The sequence below is a fragment of the Paramisgurnus dabryanus genome, chromosome 2, assembly GCF_030506205.2.
Source record: "Paramisgurnus dabryanus chromosome 2, PD_genome_1.1, whole genome shotgun sequence".
Lineage (NCBI taxonomy): Eukaryota > Metazoa > Chordata > Actinopteri > Cypriniformes > Cobitidae > Paramisgurnus > Paramisgurnus dabryanus.
The window spans coordinates 44604425-44628068 of NC_133338.1; the positions used below are offsets into that span (position 1 = coordinate 44604425).

The window sequence follows — 23644 nt, forward strand, 5'->3', positions numbered from 1 at the left end:
CATTATCTCACCCGCACACGCTATCCTTCCCCAGCAACTGTCTCAAATTGTAGATCGACACCAAGACAATGAGAGAGAGAGAGAGAGAGAGAGAGAGAAAGAGAGAGAGATGCTATTTTGGCAATTAAGTCTCTTGCCCTCTTGCTCTGTTCTAAGGCAACAAAAGCTTACAGTATCCAGCAATTTAAAAGTGACTCTTTTCATTTTACCTTAACTTAAAATGCTTTACGTGTTATGCAATGGATCAGGGTAGGGCTGCACAATATATTATTTCATCATTGGCATCGCAATGCGTGCATCTGCAATAGTTACATCACACTACATGCACAGCATTTTTTTCTGAAATGAAAACTATTTGAGATGACTTTGCAGGTGTTACACTATATGATAATGCTTTTAAACGTTGTGAGAGAAATCCGTGAGCTATCTAAGAAATGCAAGGCAAAAGTTCATTCCTTTTGAACAGAGTTTTTCAAGTCATCCAGCGGGGACTACTATATTTACAAATGCCATAAATATAACCATAGATGCTGGAAAGGTGTTTAGAATAAGCAAACAAGTCATCCAGCATAGCGCAATATACATTGCAGAAAAACAAAATATTGCAATTTAGGCCCCCCTCATATATCATGCAGGTCCAGGTCGAAGTAGCAGTGTTTTCTTTTGGGAAAATAAGGCCACACACATAGTAGGATTTATTAATAATGTCACTCATTTTCTGATTTTAATCTTCATTTCCATAGTAAAAAATCTTAACACTTGATAACATTTTTTACAGAATTTATTTATGGATTTTGTGAACTTGGAATGATATTTTTTCTTTTTCCATCTACAGTAGCCCAGAGTTCATACACCAGCCAGTGTCTTTTTAGCTTCAATGAACACATTACCTTACTGGATGAGAGTGGTCACATGGTAAAGCAGATCCACTGGCGTCATAAATTTGTTTTTTGATTATATCTCTGTGCATTAATCCACTCATTCATCTACAAACAAACACTTACATACACACAATCTCATACACAAAATATTCACTTTAACCACATTCAATGCCCACTTATGTTCTATATGAGTGATTTTTCCATTGTACCATTTGTACATTTTCACATTCCTTTCATGTAGTTGGCATCCTCTGTAATCCGTATTTGCTGGAATAGCATTGACGTTTTTATCGGTTGATCTGGTTCAGATCGATTGTGCATGTTCACTTCCAATCCCAGTGATTCACAGAAAAACAAATGAATCGAACGGCATCATGCTTTATCGAAGCCCACGAAGTTGCCTACTGTCTTTTAGTTGTATAGTTTTTGCTCAGAATAACTCTTGTTTCAAGTTTCATTAACAAGTTTTTTCTTTCCCCTGATTCTTGACTTTTATCTTGACTGTCTGACCTCTCGCTGGCTTGTCCTTTTCTCTATTGATTGCACCAATCAACACGCTGTGGGATCTTCAACAACTTAAGCCCTCTCAAAAGCTTTACCTGCAAAGTTTTCATCTCACCTTCGAACCCTTTTTCATCCCTTATACATTCATCTTGACTTCCTTCCTCTCATTAATCTACTTGTCTGTCTCGTCTGTCTTCTGACTCGCTACACCACACTCTCCTCCAGTTCTTCTCTTTTGTCTTCCTCCTTTTTATCCTTTGCATTTGTAGTCTCAGCGTTTGGAGCGTTGGAATTGGAGTTGGTGGTGTTGTAGGCACGGATGTATCCTCGTGCATTCCGTGCTTGGAAGTCACCGCTGCTGGTTGTCGAGGTGCTTGTTGCTGAGCTGCACTGGACCAGCATGCCATGTAACGACTGGCTCCGTTTGGTCCAGATTACACTGAGTCTCTTGGCGTAGCTGTAGCAGGCCGTTGTGGCGATTTCACCCATATCGAACGATGAACTTCTCTTGTAACGCAGCGCACCATGCGGGGGGCTCTCGTGGGACAAAATAGGGCTCTGATACGCCAGAGACGAATTCCATTGGTTCTCGGTGCCTCCTCGACGGACCACGATGCCCCCTCCCGTGCTGAACCGCCTATTACCGAGATTTGTGCTGTATGAAGGAGGCGGCGCCAAACTCACAGTGGCACGTTTGCCTGTGTCTTTACTGCTTGTGCGGAGTTTCAGTTGTTGCGCTCCTAATTGACGTGGCGGACGTGGTAGTGTGGACGCCGAATGGTTTCCGGGGGTGTAATATAAAGACATTTGCTCTTTATCCGGCGTATACGGTGGGAGCGGTCTCAAAGAAGCCATCTCCACCTCCAGTCCTGCCCTGAACTCCTCCAGATTCACTTTGGGCTTTGGGAGGGTTTTTGGTTTCGCTCTGGACGTTGGTTTGGGCGGTGACCCCAACCCTCCCTCCGCGACGTTTTGTTTCTGAACGAGCCCATTGGGAAGCACCACCATCATAACATTCCCACTGCCATTGTTCTGAGAGAACACGTCAGCTCCCTTTCCAGAAAGAGGCGGGGAGTCTGTTCCTGAGCATCCCACCTCTTCTCCTATCTCGCGATGGTCGTCATGGTTACTGCACACACGGTGACGCACCATCAGCGCCACAGTAAACACCAGCAGCGTAACCACAACAACTCCGCCAACCAGAATAGTAAGAGTCCCGCCCAGGAAGTGGGCTTGTAGCGAACGACAGTCAGGGTAATTGTCCTTGGTGCTAAACTGCGTGCAACCAAGGATTTTTGTGGCAGCCATGGAAGTGACTGTGTCATCAAAAATGGCTAGCACGCACAAATTGTAGTCCGTTCCAGAGACGAGGTTTTTTAGTAGGAAGCTGTCACTCGTGGGGGGAAGAATCCTAAGAGAGAAAAGAGAAAACGGAGAGAAAAAGAGAGAGGTTAATAACCTCAGGCAATTACCCTCTCCTCATGCCATCACAATGAAACAGCATTTTGCTCGGACACTTGTTCCTGAAACCGATTTTCAGTTCACTGTTGTCACACAAAAGCATAACTAATATAATGGAAATGTGCAGTGCTTTTCTGCTAGCAAAATTAAGACCTTCCCAAACAATACATCTGATATCGGCATATAATTACAGGCTCTGATCAAGACCTTGACACATTTAGAATGCAGCTTTAGTCACAGTATTAAAACCCCATTATACTCCCACATACTGTTCGCATTCTCACTGTCGCGCTTTCTTTCATTCTTCCCGTTCAAAGAAATTCATTGGTTGGCACCTATCGTCCACTAATCCTAATGGGTTTAATTATGCCTTAAAGAATCCTTAAAGGACACATTGCACAGGTAATATTATTACAATAACAAGATTTTTTATTATGGAGAAGGTGGCTTTTGTAAAGAGTTCATGAGTTTTTAGCATTAATTTGCATTTTGGCTATAGCATTCAAACTTGTATGTGCATGTGAATATTTGAAATTTATTTGAAATAAATGACCCTGCCTTTGAAGGAGCAAGTTTGAATTCAGTCATCGATTTCACATATTTACTCAGCAAGGTTATATTTTTACAGGATGTTTTATTTTATTTTACATTATTTTTAGGTAAATCACAATAAAATGACTTTACGCCTTATTCAGTCCTCCGCCATGTTGATTCCACACCGAGGCTGTGAGGGATGGATGTCCAGAGCGTGCACTTTAAACTTATTGTTTTGTATCAGGTTGCTGGTCATGCAGTCATCAAAACAAAGAAAATACATAATTTTACAAATTATCACAGGACAAAGAACCTCAGAAAACGTGGATTGTTAAAATTAGAAAGGACATATTACCTAATTTGAGATGAGAATGGCGCAGTGTATACATCCGTTTTGGCTAATGGCTAATTTCTCATGTTATAAGCATGTTTACTTTGTATTAGGCCTGGGCCAATACCACTTTTTCATGTCTGATACCACTGTCGATAGCACAACCTTGAGTATCTGTCGATACTGATCCAATAACATCTCTATCGCCCTTTTAATCAATAAAGCTGCAAGTAACACATTTGTTAGCCATACAAAAAGCTTAAACACAGCTACAGAACTCAAACGTTTTACTGTCCAACAAATGACAATACTTGCAATACTACTGCTTTATTTTTATCTAAATGTTTCAAACAGACTAGTAGCAACATTTTTTGTTAGTCAGCACAAAAATTCAAAATGAAATTTAAGGTGTAACTTTGCATAATTTAAAGTGAAGCTTTGTGCAATTTTATGTTGTTCAGCAATAGGGGTGTAACGATTCTCCAAATCCTCGATTCGATTACATTCTCGATTCTAAGGTCACAATTCGATTCTCGGTTTTTACTTTTTTTTTTAAAAACTTAATGCACGCATCTTGGACTCCTAACATCTGAAATAAATCCAGCGCGTCATAAGCAGCTGCGCTTCTCTCTGTCTCACATGCATGCGCTCTCGCATCTGTCCGAAGTCTAAACATAAACTAAAGTAGTAATCCTTACGTATTTGTCAGTTTTATGCATTTCATGCAAGCTGTGGCAACTATCCCTTCTGTTTAAAATATAACCCGCTGCATCTTGGCACCTCTCTCACTCTCGCCCATGTGCGGAGAGCTGCGCTCTGTCCGAAGTCAGATCACTAGGTAGTAATCCTGTTTATGATATGCATTTCAAGGAGTTGTAGCAATACATCCCTTGTGTTTAAAATATAAATCTCTGAGAGTTTTTCCCCCGCTTGTCAAGCCGAGCGGAAGTGACATGGGGGCATGGCAGCATCGACAATCCCATTTTTTAATTCAAAGTTCTAGGGTGTGACTTAATTTCGATCACCTTTACTCAGCAAGTCGTGCTTTACGCCAAGTTGTCCTGACAAGGTCTGTATTGGTATTGGATCGGATTGTACTCCTCGACTTCTACTATTCGATCTGGCCATTTTCGCCAATATCGGACTAATATCGACACTAAATAACGTATTGGCCCACCCCTACTTTATATAGAACATAAGAGTATGTCCCATGTATTTTATCCATTATGTTTTTGATAACAAGCTATTTACGTCGAGTTTGTTATAAATGAATCCTTCTTCTGTTGATTCCGGTCAGTGACAAAATGTACCAGAGAAAAGATTTTAACGTGTTTATGCCTTGCGTTTTTTTTTGTAATCTGTACGAAACGGAGATATGCACTTAGTTAAAGGACTATATTAGTGTTTTAAAGAAAAATAAGCATTAGGGCGCATTCACACGGGGCGTAAGCGTTGACGCTTCCCAGTCACTTTTAATGGATGACGTCAAGCGTTGGCGAACTGATCTGTGGATCCTTCGGCGCCGTGTCAGTGCCGTAGCTCGCGGCAGAAGTTGAACATTTCTCAACTTTTCAAGTGGCAACGCGTGCGTCAGCCAATCATATCGCCTTATACAAATAACCCAAGCAGAGCCAGCCAATTTATGGAAGACCGGAGCTTGTGTTGCGGCCACAGTGATTGGCTGTTGGCCACGCTTCAGACAAGCCTTACATTAAGCGTTAACACTTACGCCCCGTGTGAATGCGCCGTTAGGCATGTTGTGATAGTTGGTGTAACCGGTGATACACGGTGCTTTAGCCTCTCGCCGATTAAATCACTTGCCAACCACGGCACCGTCTTCCACCATTGTTTTGATTTTTTCTTGTAATTAAATCATTTAGTTTCGTTAGAGAGCAGACACAAAAAAACTAAATGTGTCTCCTGCCTGAATTCACTGCAAGCTCAACGTATGTCACATCACAGAGCAGCAGGTGTCAGATTTCATTTATTACTGTCAGAGTGTGTCAGGGCGAACTGACAGACAATGACGATGGCTGAAGCCGCGTGCTTAATCGTGTGTTATAATATACATATATAATGTTTAATATAAGCAAGATCGCTTTGTTGTCGTTTTTCATTAAGAATAATAATAAACCCATCATTCAAGCAGCACTTTAAATGGAGAAGGAGCTGGTTGCTCAGTTTGGGATTGGCAGGTTTCTGTCTGAAGTACATACGCACACTGGCTCAAGCACAAAAACAATTGTTGCCTTTGCATGCGCATTTATAAGCCCCTCCCACCCGGTGATACCGGTATCACTGTGTTTGTCACACGCTGATTAACCGCTGGGAAAATTCTGTTACCACAACATACCTGGTAAGCATGCTTACAACATAAGAAATTAGTGATTAGCCAACAGATTGCATTGCTCTCTTTTTTTAAAGTAGGTATTATGTCTCTTCTCATTTTACCAATTCATGATTTTTGAGGTTATTTGACCTGTGTAAATGTGTAAAATTATGTATTTTCTGTGTTTTGATGGCTGAATGACAAGCATCCCTGTACAAAACAATAGGTTTAAAGTGCACGCTCTGGATGTCCATGCGTATCTCATCAGTAAAGCCGGTTTGGGGATTAGTAATAAATTGCCATCACCTGCTTTCAGATGGAGCACCATTTACTACACCGAGCAGCTAGGCAAAATTTTTCTCGATTATGAAAGCTTTGTGTAGTAAATGCCGCTCTATCTGAAAGCAGGTGATGGCGATTTACTCCTGATCAAAAAACGGCTTTACTGAAGAAACACGCCTGCGAATCGCATGCCATTTTTGCAAAGCCCTAATGTCCATCCCTCACAGCCTCTTTTTGGAATGGACATGGCAGCATGCTGAATAAGGAGTATATGTGGTGCTATTTTAAGGCAAATTGTTTACATTTTTCATTGCATCACCAGCAGCTCTGTGGAATAATGATGGTCTCAAGAATAGTTTCCTAACATTCCCACAACTTTTCGCTGCAAATTGTGTGTGCAAAACAGCTCACACCATTGAATGAAGTAGGACATTGATATGGTAAGCAGCTCATACAGACATTTTGGAGCAACAGTGTTTACCTTTTTCAGGGAAGTTGCCCTGCATATGGATAACTTTAGCTATCTCGGCATATTAAGCTTGGATAGGAGGAAATGTTTTTACATATTAATCCACTTTCAATATTTGTTCTGTTAAGACTGAATATTCAACTGTTTGTTTTCAGACATAAACCTGCAGGCTTAATTTGTTTATTGAATCAATAAAGTTATAAAAAGATTCTCCTACTCTCCTGCTCCACGCACTGCCTGTCTGTGTTGCTCTGTCATTGGGGTCGGAATCTATTAAGCCCGGCTGTGCTGTAAATTATGAGTTAATGCTCAAGGTCACTCCGTCTGCCCTCTTACAGCTTTGTATTTTCAGACTCTGTGTAGATATATACACGCTTGTTTTGATGTTTAAGCCACTGGAAGAGATCTGCTATTTAAATAAACATGAAACAACGTCTCAGTTGTTGTATGCAGGCTACATTGACACACTTTAATCTGACTGACTATGAGCCTGGATGTGACGCTAAAACATGCACAGATGCTAAAAAAACATGATGTTGAACTAAGTATAGCGTATCTGTAGGTGGATTCCGGATTTATCCAGCTAAGTAGGTGCTCTAAGTGCGAATGACAGAGAGAGCGTTAATTAATCCATTTGCGGTTGCATTAATTTAGCATATATGTGTGACCCTAGACTACAAAACCAGTCATAAGGGTCAATTTTTTGATGATTTATGCATCGTCTGAAAGTTGAAGAAATAGCTTTCCATGGATGTATACTCTAAAAACAAACGGTGCTATATAGCACCAAAATTGGTTCTTTGCTCGTAATCATAAAAGATCAATTTTTAGTGCCATATAGGACCGGTGAAGCACCTGTGTAGCACCTGTGTAGAACCATATAGGGGCCATATAGCACCACTATAGCACCACATATGGTTCTATATAGCACTTTATGGTTCTACACAGGAGCTTCACTGGTGCTTCACCGGTGCTATATAGCACTAAAAATGGTTCTTCTATGATTACGAGCAAAGAACCAATTTTGGTGCTATATAGCACCGTTTGTTTTTAAAGTGTATAGTTTGTTAGAATATGACGATATTTTGCAGAGATACAAATATTTAAAAACATCTGTAATCTAAGGGTGCAAAAAAATCATTTTTAAAGTTGTTTAAATTAAGTCCTTAGCAACACATATTACTAATGACAAATAAATGTTTGATATAATTACAGTAGGAAACTTACAAAATGTATTCTTAAACATGACAGTGCTTAATATCGTAATGATGTTTGGTACAAAAGAAGAATCAATATATTTGACCCATCTAATGTATTGTTGGCTTTTCCACAAATATACATGACATAAAAATCTTTTTTCCATGTTTAATTGCTATAATTGGGTCGCCAGGTCTTCTATCAACCTTGAAAATGTGATAAAGATCAACCCAGTAACTTAGTTTTGGTGAACCATTCTCTCCAAGCATGTGAAAAAATAGGTCACTGAAATTTGGCTCCCCTTGTGATGTCAGATGGGGATAATACAACAGCTAAATCTGCACTATCCAACCAAGACACTGCCATTTAGTGCATATATCAGCTCATTTGCATTTAAAAGGATGCACCTAAAACGGCACATTTTTGCCCACATCTACAAAGTGTCAATTTTAACATGCTATAATAAATATATATAATAAGCATTTTGAGCTTAAACTTCACATATGTACTTTGGGGACACCAAACATATATTTGACATCTTACAAAAGTTTTGTGAAATGTTCGCTATAGACTTTAAGGTTTTGTGGTCCATATCTCAGTTATGTCCCAGTATGTGTTTGATAATGTAATTTATGTGTATCTGTAATGTTCCTAAAAGTGGATCCAAAATTATTGAATTAAACAAAACCATACTAATTAATTTGGAAAAGGATAAAGACAGACAAGCTGTACTCAGTGGGAAACTGACAGATGTGACAAATTGAAAGTGTGATCCAGATATTGGCAGGGCAGACAGATGTTGGCTTGTGTACTGAGCCTGTAGATGTGACCTATAACCTTCTTAGTCAGTGGGTTTATGTGTATGAATCATCATGTTGTTTTACTTAGTAACTAGGGGTGTAACGGTACGTGTATTCGAACCGGACCGTTTCGGTTCAGGGCTTTCGGCACGGTGCACCCATGCACCGAAAGGCCGAATGCATTTTGTGTGCGCCTGTGCGGAACATAATACGTGCGTTTCCGCACGAACATATTAAGTGGCGGAAGTCTCCGCGTTCAGCGCAAGTCTTCTGTCAAACATATAACATAATTCGGCCCACAGAAAGATTTTTATTTACTTAGTTGTATATCTGTTTGATTATTGATGTAAACGTTTACGTGTCATATCTAAAAGCGCATGTTAAACGCGTGTCAACGCGCTGCTTTGTTCTTTCAAAAGTGCGTGAGAGGATGCACGTCTTTCGTTGCTACGCATTCATGAGACGCGCTTTCTGTGACAGCGAGAATAAGGAATGCGTGATCAGATTTTTCATCTGCACATCACGTCAATCATATCATTGTCACAATGCGATCAGCTGGTCGGGACAGAGAAGAGCTGTAACCCGGGCTTACTCAGCTACGGAGGGCTTCATTAGTAAAGTCACAGGCAGCTTACATTGACGACACAAGCAAAGATTAGGATAAACGTGCAAAAGATCAAAGATGGCTATGTATGCAGCTCACTAATCTCAAAATGAGTGTATAATAAGTATATCATCATGTTGCTTGCTATGCAGTTACACATAGAGCAGTAATATTATTTTTTATACAGAGATGGTACATAGCCAATTCAATACTGTGAGTTAAACAATCCAAAATAAATCAAAACAGAAAATTTTTGGTGGCAAAAATGTAGGCTAATAGTTCATTAATGTATTCAGGAATTGAATTTGTTAGTTCAAGGTTTTAGTAGAAAAAGTTTAAGAGAAGGTTAAGAAAAGAGTTACCTTCTGTTATATTTTATTTATTATTTTTTCATTTTATATATATTTTATGTGTTATATTTTAATAAAAACTGTTTAAAAAAAAGTGTAATCAAATTGTAAAAAAAAGTTTATAGTAATAAACAACCTGCAGTTTAATGTTTGCATTTTTCCCTTACTGTACCGAAAATGAACCGAACCGTGGCTTCAAAACCGGGGTTCGCACCGAACCGTGATTTTTGCGTACCGTTACACCCCTATTAGTAACGGATATAATGCCTGTTGCAAGAATTTTCCAATTATATGGCTTCCCATAGGAAGTAACATCCCAAATGAGATGTAATGTAGCCTCTTGGGGAAAAGTTTTTTATAGTTAGGAAACTACCTGTATCAGGAAACAGTATTTAACAAAATAAAGCAAAAGGCGACAATAACAAATTGTCATAAATTAATTTTAAGATTTAGTTAAAATTTTCTTGATTTGTTGCAATTTGTGCACACGTGAGTCTTAAACTGTACTGTATAGAAGCCTAAATAGATTAAGTGTGTCATTTATATATTACAGTAAGTGGGTCATGGCCTCAATGAATAGTACAGAAGCAAATGCCATTTATAGAGAACAAAAACGAATTGCTGGGCAATTGAGAGCAAGCTGAGCTTTGTGCATATACTGACAGAACAAAATGGTCCCTACAGTAGATGTCACTGGGCAAGTACCCTTTAAAAAGTCCTAATATGCTCCTTTTAGGTACAGATATGTGTACATTTGGCATCTGTGTACCTCTGAGGTACTCCTGTGAACTCTTGAAGTTGAAAGGTGTACTTTTTTAACGGGGTACCGCCCCCAGTGATGGGCTCCATTTGTTATTTTCCTTAAAGTGTGTTTTCAGCATTAAGAAGATACTAAAAGATACACTTGATCTTCAGATGGGTCTCCCCGACCCCACTGAGGACATTTATAGAGTCATGGGCTGCCCGGAACCAATGAAAAACCAAATTAAGGGCAGACAATCTGGGTGGATGCGATAGAGCACCCTATGAGGAAAACAATTTTATCTGGATTGTCAACCTTCATTGCTGTGCATTTTTCAGAAGAGGGAGTTTGACCTTTTCGTCAAGTGCCTTTTATTTGTGTGTCTGTGTGTGATGGAACAGATTTTGCTGTCAAACATCAACACACACAAACGCACACACACTCATGCTGCTATACAAACTGACAAGGAAATGTTTTGTGAAACTGGTGACACAGAAACAGGCAATTATTAGAACAGTCTAATAATAGAGGGATGGGGGATGGAGTCAGAACGATAGGAAAGGAGACAGAAAAGACTTTTGTCTTTACTAACTTGATCTTCAACGGATTGCTTTTATACTCTAAACCCAACCCTGCTGGTTTCCTCTCACACGTTTTCCTTCCATCATCACCCCGTTAATGTCAGTCTTTCTCCTTTTCCCCTTTAGATTACTGCCTATTTCTATATTCTCTACATGAAGCACAGGTTTCACTTATCAGAGAGCAAATGTGTTCTGAGATCAGTGTCTTTTTATTGTAGTGATTGCTTTCTACAACTAATTTAATTGACCAAGTCTGGACCTGTACACTGTAAGAAAGGATGTGTTCATTTTTTACACGATTCGTGTTTGCTATTTAACACATTATGTGTCATTTAACACATTATTGGATGGTTTCCCAGACAGGGCTTATCCTAGTCTCAGACTAAAATGCATGTTTGAGATGCTTTAATTTTTAAACACCCCAGTACCATCAGTACTATTGTTTTGTCTCAAGATGCAGTGTTGGGGAAAGTTACTTTTAAAAGTAATGCGTTACAATATTAAGTTACTCCCCAAAAATGTAACTAATTGCGTTACTTGAGTTACTTTTCATGGAAAGTAATACTTACGTTACCTTTTGCGTTACCTTTTGCGTTAATTTCACGTTAATTTTACGTAACTTTTTCTTACTTGGCTGAGGCTTGATCTCTTTCAGGCCTTCTAGGTGTTTGTTATGACTGAGAGGTTCTGCATTTAGAAATTGCATATTTCATCACCAAAATGTCGAGCTCTGGCCTGCCATCTCCATTTCTGACTCAAACTGTTCCCTCTCGCACTCAAAGACTGCGTAATTTTAGGTGACTACGTTCAGTTTAATTCAATACATTACAGTATATTTTTCAATCGGATTAATTCAACTGAAAAGTAAATTTGCCATACTTTTTTTTTAAGTAACTAAAATATTAATGTGTACATTTAACGCAAGTAATACGTAACTTTGCTCGTTACCTCAGAAAAGTAATATTATTACGTAATGCACGTTACTTGTAATGCGTTACCCCAACACTGCACACCAAGATTGTTTTTTGTAAGATTTCTTTGTAAAAACTACTTAAATGTCCTAAAATACCTAAGGCCTAGTCCTGGATTAATCTAAACCCTGTTCGGAAAACCACCCCATGTGTCATTTTGTGTTGACTGTTGTGGTAAAAAGTAACACAAATTGTGTTGTTTCAATAATAACACAGAGATGTGTGTATTCTGAGACAATGAATAGTGTGTTCTCCCTAAACTAACATTGATTGTGTTGTTTTTAACACAGCCATTCTAAGAATATATTTGAGCTATATATTACAGTAGGCGAGAGAGGATTATGAATGTTCTACTAAATGTTTTATGACAGACTTGTACTAACTATGTTAGCTCAGCTAACTTTATCTCCAAGCACTTTGTGTATGACAGTGTTTTTAATTTCAGTCATGCGTTTTACCATTTCAATTACTGCTTGTTTGTTGTTGACTTTTTGAGAGCTCGTCCAATTATCAGGTAGGGCTTCCAGAGGAGAACAAAAATACATGGATTGAAAGTCAAATGTAATGGACAGTAACTAGTGCTCATGATAAAAACTCCCATTGAAGCTTAAAGGGATAGTTCGGCCAAAAATGATTTTAAACCCATGATTTACTCACCCCCAAGCTGTTCGAGTTGCATATGTCCATCGTTTTTCAGACAAACACATTTTCGGATATTTTAGAAAATGTTTTAGATCTTTCAGTTGATTAAATGTAATGTTACGGGGTCCACGACCTTCAAGTCCAAAAAAAGTGCGTCCATCCTTCACAAAATAAATCCAAATGGCTCCAGGATGATTAACAAAGGTCTTCTGAGGGTAATCCGCGCGGTGTTGTTGTAGAAATATCCATATTTAAAACTTTATTAAAGAAAATAAATACCTTCCGGTAGCGCCGCCATCTTAGTCGCGTCCGCATTCAGGATGAGAGCTTACGCAGCCTACGGAGGCTACTCTACTGCTGCTCTGTGCCCCCGCCCTCTGAATTTGTGCGTACACTACGCTAATACTCTCTCCTGAATGCGGACGCGACTAAGATGGCGGCGCTACCGGAAGGTATTTATTTTCTTTAATAAAGTTTTAAATATGGATATTTCTACAACAACACTGCGCGGATTACCCTCAGAAGACCTTTGTTTATCATCCTGGAGCCATTTGGATTTATTTTGTGAAGGATGGACGCACTTTTATTGGACTTGAAGGTCGTGGACCCCGTAACATTACATTTAATCAACTGAAAGATCTAAAACATTTTCTAAAATATCCGAAAATGTGTTTGTCTGAAAAACGATGGACATATGCAACTCGGACAGCTTGGGGGTGAGTAAATCATGGGTTTAATATCATTTTTGGCCGAACTATCCCTTTAAGATCAGTGGCCAGTTGCATAAACATAGCCGTGATGTTAAGACTGCGTCTTAAGAATGATTTTTACTAACTAGCAATTAGTTAGGGCTAATCAGTCTTATTATGTGGATTTAAATTAGACCAATCTACCTTTCTATGTAACATACTTAAAACAGTTATGGTCATTCTTGAAGAAAAAAAATTAATGACTAACTGTTAAGACTAGTATTAAAGTTTTATGCAACCGGCCACAGCGCCTTAAAAATGCTGAATTGTTTTTACCTCAAGGTTGGGTAAATATTTGACAGAAATCACCACTAGTTTAAAGGTTACCCATTGTTTCAACAACCCAAACATTGAGTCATTTTTTTAACCCGGCACCCTAAGATTCTTTTGAAACTGAGTTGAATAGGTTCCCCTCTATCCTGGGCTTATATTAGCTGCTTTTCTTTCATTATTTGCTCTTTTATTGTTTTCTCCTTTATTGTTTGCTAAAAATGTTTTAATGGTTTTATTTTTAAAGAACGTTGGTACAATTATTATTTTTCTTCACATTAGTATAATTTCAAATATTCTGACATACAGCCACGGAAAGCATTGAGAGACCACTCCAGCCTTTAATAATCATTTCTCCATGTATTTCAGACCAGTGTTTGTTGAATTCAAATAAAAGCAAACCTCAGGAATGACATAAAGTCACCCAACAGCAATGTAAAAGACTGAGAGCTGATTTTATTTTTAAACCTTTATAAAATCTTTAACTCGATTTCTCTCAGAATTGACTTTGCTGACTCTATCAACTTCAAACAGGTGTAGCTATGTCATTTTTTTATCAGATTTCAACCAATCATACATAATTTTTTTAAAGGGACACTCCACTTTTTTTAAAATATGCTCATTTTCCAGCTCCCCTAGAGTTAAACATTTGATTTTTACCGTTTTGGAATCCATTCAGCTGATCTGCGGGTCTGGCGTTACCACTTTTAGCAGAGCTTTGCATTATCCATTCATACTGATTAGACCATTAGCATAATGCTAAAATATAACCAAAGAGTTTCAATATGTTTCCTATTTAAAACTTGACTCTTCTGTAGTTACATCGTGTACTAAGACCGACAGGAAATTAAAACTTTGCTGCTGTAACATGGCTGCAGCAGGCGCAATGAAATTACGCACTGCCCGAAAACAGTCCCCTTGGTTACTTTCAATAGCAGGGGACTATTTTCAGACGCTGCGTAATATCATTGCCATGTTACAGCATCAAAGTCCTTGATTATTACGCCAGAATGAGAGTTTTGTTCCTAGCCATATTGGCTTAGAAAATTGCAACTTTTAATTTTTCGTCGGCCTTAGTATGCAATGTAACTACAGAAGAGTCAAGTTTTAAATAGGAAAAATATTGAAATTCTTTTGTTGTTTTTGAGCTCGCGCTCCAAATCCATTGAATCAGATTCAATGGATTATGCTAAGCTATGCTAAAAGTGGTACCGCCACAGCCGGAGATCAGCTGAACAGATTCCAAAATGGTAAAAATCAAATGTTTAACTTTAGGGGAGCTGCAAAATGAGCATATTAAAAAAAAGTGAAGTTTCCCTTTAATAGAGAATGTCACAATATAAATTACTCATTTTTGAAAATGAGCTCATTTTGACTCAATTTGCCATCACGGGTCACAAATAATCTTCAAGTGGTCACTTAATTTTTCCTGTAACTGTACAGTATGTCTTCAGATCAAAATTTTTCACAATTTTTCTCATTTTTAACAAAGCTAAACACCTAGACCCTAAACCAAAGCCATGATAAAAGCTTTGCCCCTACCAGTAATCTCTCTCATTCTAGATTTCTCACTCTCCACTCCTCTTTCTCATGTCGTACTGGCCGTCAGCAAGATTGGTTGTGACATACTTATTGGCACTATAGTTTAAGTTCATTTATAGACTTCATTATTCTTTCCCTTGAGTCCTGTGTCAAATTCTCCATCTCCACCTATGTCCCACCCATTTCTTTATTTCTCATTCCCCCTCTCTCTCTTTCCTTATCTCTCTACCAGCCTCTCTGTCAGTTTCAATGTCTGTGGTGTCGGTTTCCCACCCTGCAGTTCTGCCACCCCACACATACACATTCAATCCCTCTCGGCCTCTTAATGAAGGACAGAAAGTAAGCGGGTGTATGTCACTTGCCATAGATAATGTCTCAGAGAGGTTGCAAGATTTATTGAACATGTTCCAGAAATGTCTTACGGCAACAAGTCTCAAGTCCCTGCTGGAGACGCAGACACTGATAACATGAGAAAGGACTAGGACCGCCTTAGCCTCGGGTTAGTTTATTTAGTTTATTATCACGATTCAGCCTGCACAACAATCTGAACGTTACATATTGAATTATTGCAATCCTGTTAAATGCCAAATTAAATGGGTTATGTAAACGGATATCTCAGCAATTAGACGCAAAAGTCTTGTTATTTGATCTGTAGTAAAAATGATTTCTTTAATAAAATAGATCCAGAAAGCACAGGAAATTTGTAGAGATGCACCGATATAAAAAATTTCCACTGATATCGATAGTCTATTATTCCAGCTGATGTCACCCGATACCAATGCCGATACTGGTAGTTTTGTGGTTATATAACTAAATTCTAAAGATTCAGTTTTCTGACTTTTGCCAGAAGAAGCCATTTTGTTCTGAGAATTGTGATCCCGTCTCTGTGAAACCGTGTCTAAATTTGTGTAATCTAATTATGAGATTTAGGACGTCAAAGTAGTCATGACCATAAAAATGACAAAAATATGAAGAGGTATTTTTGTTATTAAGGAGATTTGAAGCTAAATTATTTGATGAATGTATTATATTTCAGTTAATATCATTATCTCACTTTTGCTGGAAGTGCCATTTAGCGGCTGAATCTGAGCTCCTCATATGTCATTTGTGATTATTGTTGTAAATGAGAGATTAAAAACTAAGCCTTCAATATATCAAACACAGGCCTGGTTTTACAGACAAGGCTTAGCTAAAGCCAGGACTAGGCCTTAGTTAAATGATGTTTAAGCATCTTTTATAAAGATGCCTTAGAAAAAGGCGTTATCTTGGCGTGTGTATCTTGAGACAGATCAGTGGCACTGGTATATTTTAAGATCTGTCATTGCAAGTTATTTTCAGGTAAGACAGCTCAAACATGTGTCTTAGGACTAGCCTTAAGCCTTTTGTGTGAAACCGGGGGTTAAACTTTTATTTATAAAAGGTTTATTTACAAAATATGTCAAATAATGTAATTAATGATTTTATTTTTCTGCTAAAAAATGATCTTGGCTTGCTAAAACATTGATTTTGATCATCTCTGTGTTCACTTTAGGCACAGAAAGACAACATGATGCTCATATTATTCATTTCAGGAAACTCTTTTCTGTCATTAGAAAGTTAAAGCAGACCATAGTTTTAAATCACACGAGCGACAATCGGGTCAGTGCAGGGCAAGACATATTGCGACTTTAGACACTTTCTTATTACAGTTCAGACATTTTTTTTGTGTAATCTCCAACATTGCAGGAAGCTTCCAGCTTATCTGTTTTGTAGCTCAACTTCTGACAAGATAACCACCATATTTTAAATACATTTTAAAGCTGTTATGTGTAGAAAAAAAAGTTTTTGGATGCTGGTGCGTGATGAATTCTTAGTCTGAATATGACACGCAGCACCTGAAGCGCGTATTCTGCGCACAACCCGTTAAATAGATTTTTTAAGTTTTCCTGCTTGGACATGCACATCATAGAAATAAAAAGACACATTTTTCCAGAAATGTCTGAAAACGGGAAAATCTCAGCTTTCACATGGTATGCGACACATAGACAGCAATGTATAGTGCAACTGACCTATGGCTAAGCCACGCCCCTCCACTCACTCGGACAAACAATCAACATTCGGTGATAGGCGCTATGGCAGCTGTCATAGTAGGAGACATTTCACAGGAGTATGCAATTTATGATTTTTGGAGACTATATATCATCTTGAAGTTACCAAAAGGGCCTTAACTATGCTTGGAGGGTTATATTAATAATTTTATTGTTGAGAAGTTCGATGAAAAGCTTCAGCATACGTTTCCAGGATAAGCCTTTTTACCATCTTTACCAAGAGTAAGTTACGTTTCCGTTATTTGGTGCTACAGTATTTACATGAATTATTCAGCACAACATTGCTTTTACAAATAACATTTGTTATCTTGGTTATTTACTGATACGTTAATGAAGGTAAGTGACAAGATGTACAACACAGCTAGAAAATAACGTTTTCTAATGTTAGTCTAACATTACGTTAGAGATGTTAAAGATGACATTCAAATTTGTTGTTGACTTAGCTTAGAACAGATGTAGACATCCTTGTTTAATTTATCCGTGTTTAGTTGATGTTGTGGTCTAAAGTTACCGCATAACTTAATCTGGATGAAGCAGACACTTATCTCGGTTGAGATGTGGCTTGGGAAAGGGTTAAAAATACACACAGCCTTTCGGGATACCTTGTGTCAGAGTTGCATGTACCCCATGCACACCGTTTGACCATTTTAAACTTAAAATGACAAGAATAAAACATATAAAAATGAATGAAAACTGACTAACTACAAGTCATTTCAATGGACGTGGAAGGAAATAATGTCAGAGTGTATTGGGTTGCTATGCGCACTGTGATTGGCTCATCGTGTTTGGGGGCGTGGCTTAGACTGAGAAAAACTATTCTCAGTCAATATTAAAGAAATCAAGTGATGCTTACACAGAATGTTCTTTACATTATATCGAATGATTTTAAGTAAAAACCTGTAAATGTCCGAAAAAGGACTTTTTTTCAAAGGCTGGATCACAATTGTTGGCTTTTTTATTTTGTTTACATATTTCCTGTTTCCTTTTTGTATCTTAACTCTTTCACCGCCAGCATTTTTAAAAAAAGTTGCCAGCCAGCGCCAGCGTTTTTCATGATTTTCACCAAAGTTTAATGCCTTCCAGAAAATGTTCTTTTTTAAATATATAAACATAAAATATACCAAATGAAAGAACAGACCCTCTGCTTTCAAACAAAAAAAAACGTTTCATCCTACCTTTAGTGGTTCTTTTGCAATCAGCTTTTGAATATGGGTAGGTTTTTGCAAAAACACCATATTTTGAGCAAAAAGCAGAGATAATTCCATTTTTATGACGGATTTTTCATAGAGATCATATTCAGAGCGATCTTTAAAACAGACACGGACATGCAGCAGCTTGCCATAGGGCAATACTTCCGGTTTTAAAAAGTTGCGGAAGGGCGCCACCTGGTGGATAATAGCGGTATTGCGGAAAGACGGAAAATCTCGTCATTGGCGGGGAAGCGTTTTCTCTTAATTGACGAGATATCTCGTCAATGGCGGGGAAAGAGTTAATAGAGCCTGAAAATAAATTCAAATGGTTTTTAAACTTTGCTGTAACAACAACACTGGTGGTGGCCTTAGACCATTGCACAGTATTGTACTGTATGTATTTTAAAAATGTATTTTAAATTACAAGCAGATATTTTCAAAATCTGGGCTACAAAAAAATATGCTACACTCAAAACCGGTGTACATCTTTCATCTTGAGACTTAACACTTGTCACCTCTTCTGCTAATTGCCACTTGAAATATATATTAACTTCATGCACATAGTGAAGTGTCTGCTAAAAACATTCTTATATTTATCTTCTTTCTTAGTTAAATACAGCTCTGGAAATGTGTCTCATTGTCATGATTTTTACTTTCAGTTCTTGCTATTTAGTTAATCTGACATTAAAAGTTGGTCTGATACTAGCATTGATAGACTCACCTGTACACAAGAGTCTCATCGGCTGTGCAGTTGTACTGTATCTGATACATCCACATCAGATTAGCTCCCGTCAATCTGCGATTTTCCCACCTCACTTGAGCTGATGTAGACGTCACCCCCTGCACGCCCACCATCTGCTCATCACCTCCTTCAGTGACCCCATCCTCGACCTCAATCTGACCCTCCTCCTGTCCCTCCTGTGGGTCAGTGTTAGTGTCCGGGCCAGGGCTTTGCCCGTTGAAAGCTTTCCCTCTGGTAATGTCCGATGATCCTGGGTCACGAGCTAACGGTATTGTTCCATTACCGCGATGAGGGAGAGGGATGACTTTGAGGTCAACCAGAGAGGTAGCCTCTCCTGCAGCATTGATGGCGATGCAAGTGTAGGTGCCGTCATCACGAGCAACGGTTACAAGTAGCTCCAAAGTGCCATTTCGAAAAGATGTGGTGCGGCTGGAATTGCCCATGATACGGTCATCCGGTGAGACCCAGTGCACCACTGGCTCTGGATCACCGATGGCACGACATTTGAGCGTCGCCCTTTGACCCTCCAGCACCCAAAGTTTGTGTGTATGTCTGGTAATAAGTGGAGGTTCACAAACAAATTCCTCTTCGGGTATCGACCAGAAGTAACGTCCAGCTAAATGAAGAGGTGTAGCGCACGTTTCCATATCATCACTGCGGATCAGCCGCCTTAACCAAAGCAGCTCACAGTTACAGTGTAATGGGTTCCCCCCAAAATTTAAGTTCATGACTGCATTGTAGGGTGTGGGGCTGATTACTCCCGTCTGCGAGCGAGCAAACAATGCATCGGGAGGTAAAGTCTTTAAACGGTTCGAAGTCATATCCAATCTGGCTAGTTTGTAGAGCTCACTAAAGGAGCCTTCGGCAATCTGGTCAATAAGATTGTGATCCAAATTTAATGTATGTAGGCTGGCCATGCTCTGAATGGCATCCCAAGGTATTTTACGCAGATTGTTGTAGGATAAGTCCAAATCCTCTAGAGTCAAAAGAAAATCATCAAAGGCCTCAGCGGAGAGGTTAGTTAGTTGATTGTTGTTGAGAATTAGATGCTGCAAATTTAGCATGCCTACTAAGTCTCGTGGGCCCAGCTCTGTCAGACGGTTGCCATCCAAGTGCAAGGAACGCAGGCTTTCCAGATCCCCGAACGCCATTGGTCGAATGTTACTGATGGTGTTTCGGGATAGCGTCAAATCCACCAATCCCGTCATGTTGGCAAAGTCAGCCCCTCCCACCTCTCGAATGAAATTGTCAGCGAGACGAAGCTCAACGGTTCGCCGGTCCACGTTTGGCGGAACAAAAAGGAGACCTTTGTCAGCGCAAAGAGTGCTTAGAGACTCTGAGAGATTCCTGCACACGCAGTGGAAGGGGCACGCTGAGACCACGCCCCACGTCTCACCCGCTACCGCTCCGGGAAACCGACCAATCAGAGCAGGCAGCAAGCAGGCACAGGTGACCAATGTAAACCAGTGCAGCAGTGCTAATGTTGAAGCCGTGTCTCCGGGTGAATATCGGCTGGTAAACTTTGGAGGGGGTTGACGAAATGTATCAGAGGACTTGACGATATTCCGTTTCAGGTGGACAGATGGATGAATCGGTGATGAAGGCGAGTGCGTGTTGCTGTGTGGATGGCATACAATGAGGGACGGGTGTGATTTTCTGAATGATTGAAGGGGTGGGGAGTCTGGCATGGTAGATAGGGGAGTGATCCACAGACCTAAAAGAGCAGAAATAAAGAATCAGAATCTGTTGCAAGTCTTGATAGTACATAACTTGGTTTACTCAGCATGTAAAATTAACCAGACATGGACACAAAACACTATCCAAAAAGCATTTCTACTATATTAGTGTTTGTTGTGTCACTCTTGTTTGGCAGATAAGCAATTTTTGCTTCAAGAGAGGTGAGAGGCACAAATACTTTTGGACGTTTCGCTTGCACACTGAATTGATCTCAACTGATGGACAGGCTGTGCTAACAAATGTTTCATTCTTAATGATGTGGGTTAAAATGAGGTCAACTATACTGTAACAATCAATACAAATAAAGTCCTAATGCAAACTACGGCCCATAAGACCTCAGAAGATAAAATAATAGGTACAAACATAAAAAAGAGAAGAGAAGGAGAGGTAATCGTTGCATAAAAATGCTAATTGTAGGTTTAACTGTGAAAAATCCATAATATCTGTAATTTGATCCCTTACACCAGTTTGTTACGTTGTCATACACAAATATGGGTTTCAGCCAAGCGATGAAGCTTGGGAGATTGCAGGCTGTATCATTGTGTACACTTCTGTCCTGCATTAGCACAAGAAGCAGATCCTCTTAAACGGTGTCATTTAACACTAAGTGCATGTAATCGTGCAGGTTCAAGCCAAAGAGGATGGAGATATGAGTCAGCATTTGTGGACTATGGCTCAGAATGCTTGGGAAATCAAACAAAGATCTGTAAGAGTGATCTTTAAATATGTTTGTGCCCATGCTGTGCTTCACGTACCCATGAACACACCTCATTAGCGAAGCAAGTGGTTGCTTACCCATCTCCGGTATTATAAACAGTACAGCGCGGTAATTATGTAAATTAATAAAAGATAGTAATTTTGCAAGGTCATTACACTGAAAAATGCAGATGAATATAACTGGGGAACAATCAGGTCCTATTCAATTATGCTGTTTTTCAAGACATTATTCATAAGACAGTGGCAACTTCTGTTTGTGTTGTTATACGCGTTATGGATGAGTCCTTGGTGCCTTTTCTTCTGGAGAAATGGGAGGTATTTATATTGTTCAGAGTAAGATATCCTTGATGAAATGTTGCTGTACAATCTGTCCCTTACAAAAATTGACAACACACTTTCTACAGTTATTGTTACTGCGGTAGAATGATGACAGTTAAGATTTACTGCCATTATAATCATAGAAAAATGATGAATACAAAATGGCATAATGATACTAAAACACTTTAGATTGCTTTAAAGATCGGCTATTTTCTGTCAATTCCTCTATGCGCATGAGTATTTTTTTATTTAGATTTGGAAGATTTTGTGGCATTTGATACGATTACATGATGTTTACCTTCAGTTTAGTCCTTCAGTGAATCAAGTGCACAAAACAACGCTGTGAAGTGCATTTAAAAAAAAAGTGGATTACCGTATTTTTCGGACTATAAGTCGCACTTCTTTCATAGTTTGGCGGGTGTTGGAACTTATAGTCAGGTGCGACTTATAGGTCAAAATTATTTCATATTAACCAATAGAAACCATTACCGTCTACCGCGAGAGACCGCTCTGTGCTGCTCCTGTATTTATGTCTGGTGTGCCTCAAAAGCCTTGAAAAGTGAAGCCTCTGGCTCTTTGATCGCCCCCTGGTGGCTGGCTGCAGTACAAGTCATAAACCCCGCCCTCTCCATTCAAATAAAATGGGACTCTGCTCTAAATAAAAAAATTATTTACACTTCCAATAAAAGTTTCCGAAAGATGGTTTTGGTCCTTTCAAGTAGTTGTTATCACGCTGATATATGTTCAAGTCTTCATTATTGTGGTAAGTTTCATTTTAGCATGTAATTTGATGCAATAGAAACGGGGCGTGACGTTATGATTGGCGTGGGTGAATTGGTCGAGCGGGCGTTTGGGCGGAAGTTTGATACCGCGTCTCCGCCTCTGGCTCCACGGACGATTCCTTCTGCGCATGCCTTGGCTCCAAACTGACGTTTTTACGTAACATGGCGGCGACCGTGGTCGGACATTTTTGGCTTCAATTCATTACAATGGTGGGAGGCGACATCGCGTCGTCCATCTTTTTTTACAGTCTATGATTGATGTAATTCCATGGATTCAGTGATGCGGAATGACTTCGGGATCTTTTTGAACTTGATTTGGTTTGTCGTGTTAATTTAGCCTATTCAGCCTCTTAGGTATGTTCTGTATGCTATTGTGTATCGTGTAAATAACTGTTAAAGCAACACTATGTAGTTTTTTTACCTTTAAATAATGTCTCTAAAATTATTTCAGTGATAGAACTTTTAACTGGACAAATTGTACTGTTGCTGCAACCTGAGCAGCCTCCTAGCTACTACAAGGACACTCTGAAAGTGGTGGTGGAGGGTAGGAAACACAGCCCCGCCCCTCCCCCTGCCTGCAGAAGAGTGTCTAATACCAGGCACTGTTGCGCTTTTCAACCACATGGGGGAGCTGTAAGTCATTTTTACATGGAAACTACATAGTGTTGCTTTAATGTTACTTTAACATGTGCAGACACCTATTCAGCCTGCTGTGCTGTGCTATTGTTTACTTGAATAACTTGCATTTCCAGATTAAATGCCTGTTCTTCGGCTTGGATTTTGTGAAATCATTTTCTAAATAAACGCGATGTATAGTCCAGTGCGACTTATA

The 23644-nt window shown here is 39.2% G+C and overlaps 2 protein-coding genes across 2 annotated transcripts in view; one reads left to right on the forward strand and one right to left on the reverse strand.

Annotated features, from left to right (window-relative positions):
- The window catches only part of pcxb (pyruvate carboxylase b), a 271734-nt gene that overhangs the window by 163081 nt on the left and 85009 nt on the right, over nucleotides 1-23644 (forward strand). The window lies entirely within an intron of this gene.
- Nucleotides 701-23644, reverse strand: part of LOC135778606 (leucine-rich repeat and fibronectin type-III domain-containing protein 4) — a 40123-nt gene continuing 17179 nt past the window's right edge. Inside the window, exons 3-4 of the mRNA XM_065289013.2 lie at nucleotides 19238-20972; nucleotides 701-2796 (exon numbers count right to left, since the gene is read on the reverse strand). Of these exons, the coding sequence (XP_065145085.1) occupies nucleotides 1590-2796; nucleotides 19238-20946 (2916 nt within the window). The 5' untranslated portion in view covers nucleotides 20947-20972 and the 3' untranslated portion in view covers nucleotides 701-1589. The remainder of the gene's footprint in view (nucleotides 2797-19237; nucleotides 20973-23644) is intronic.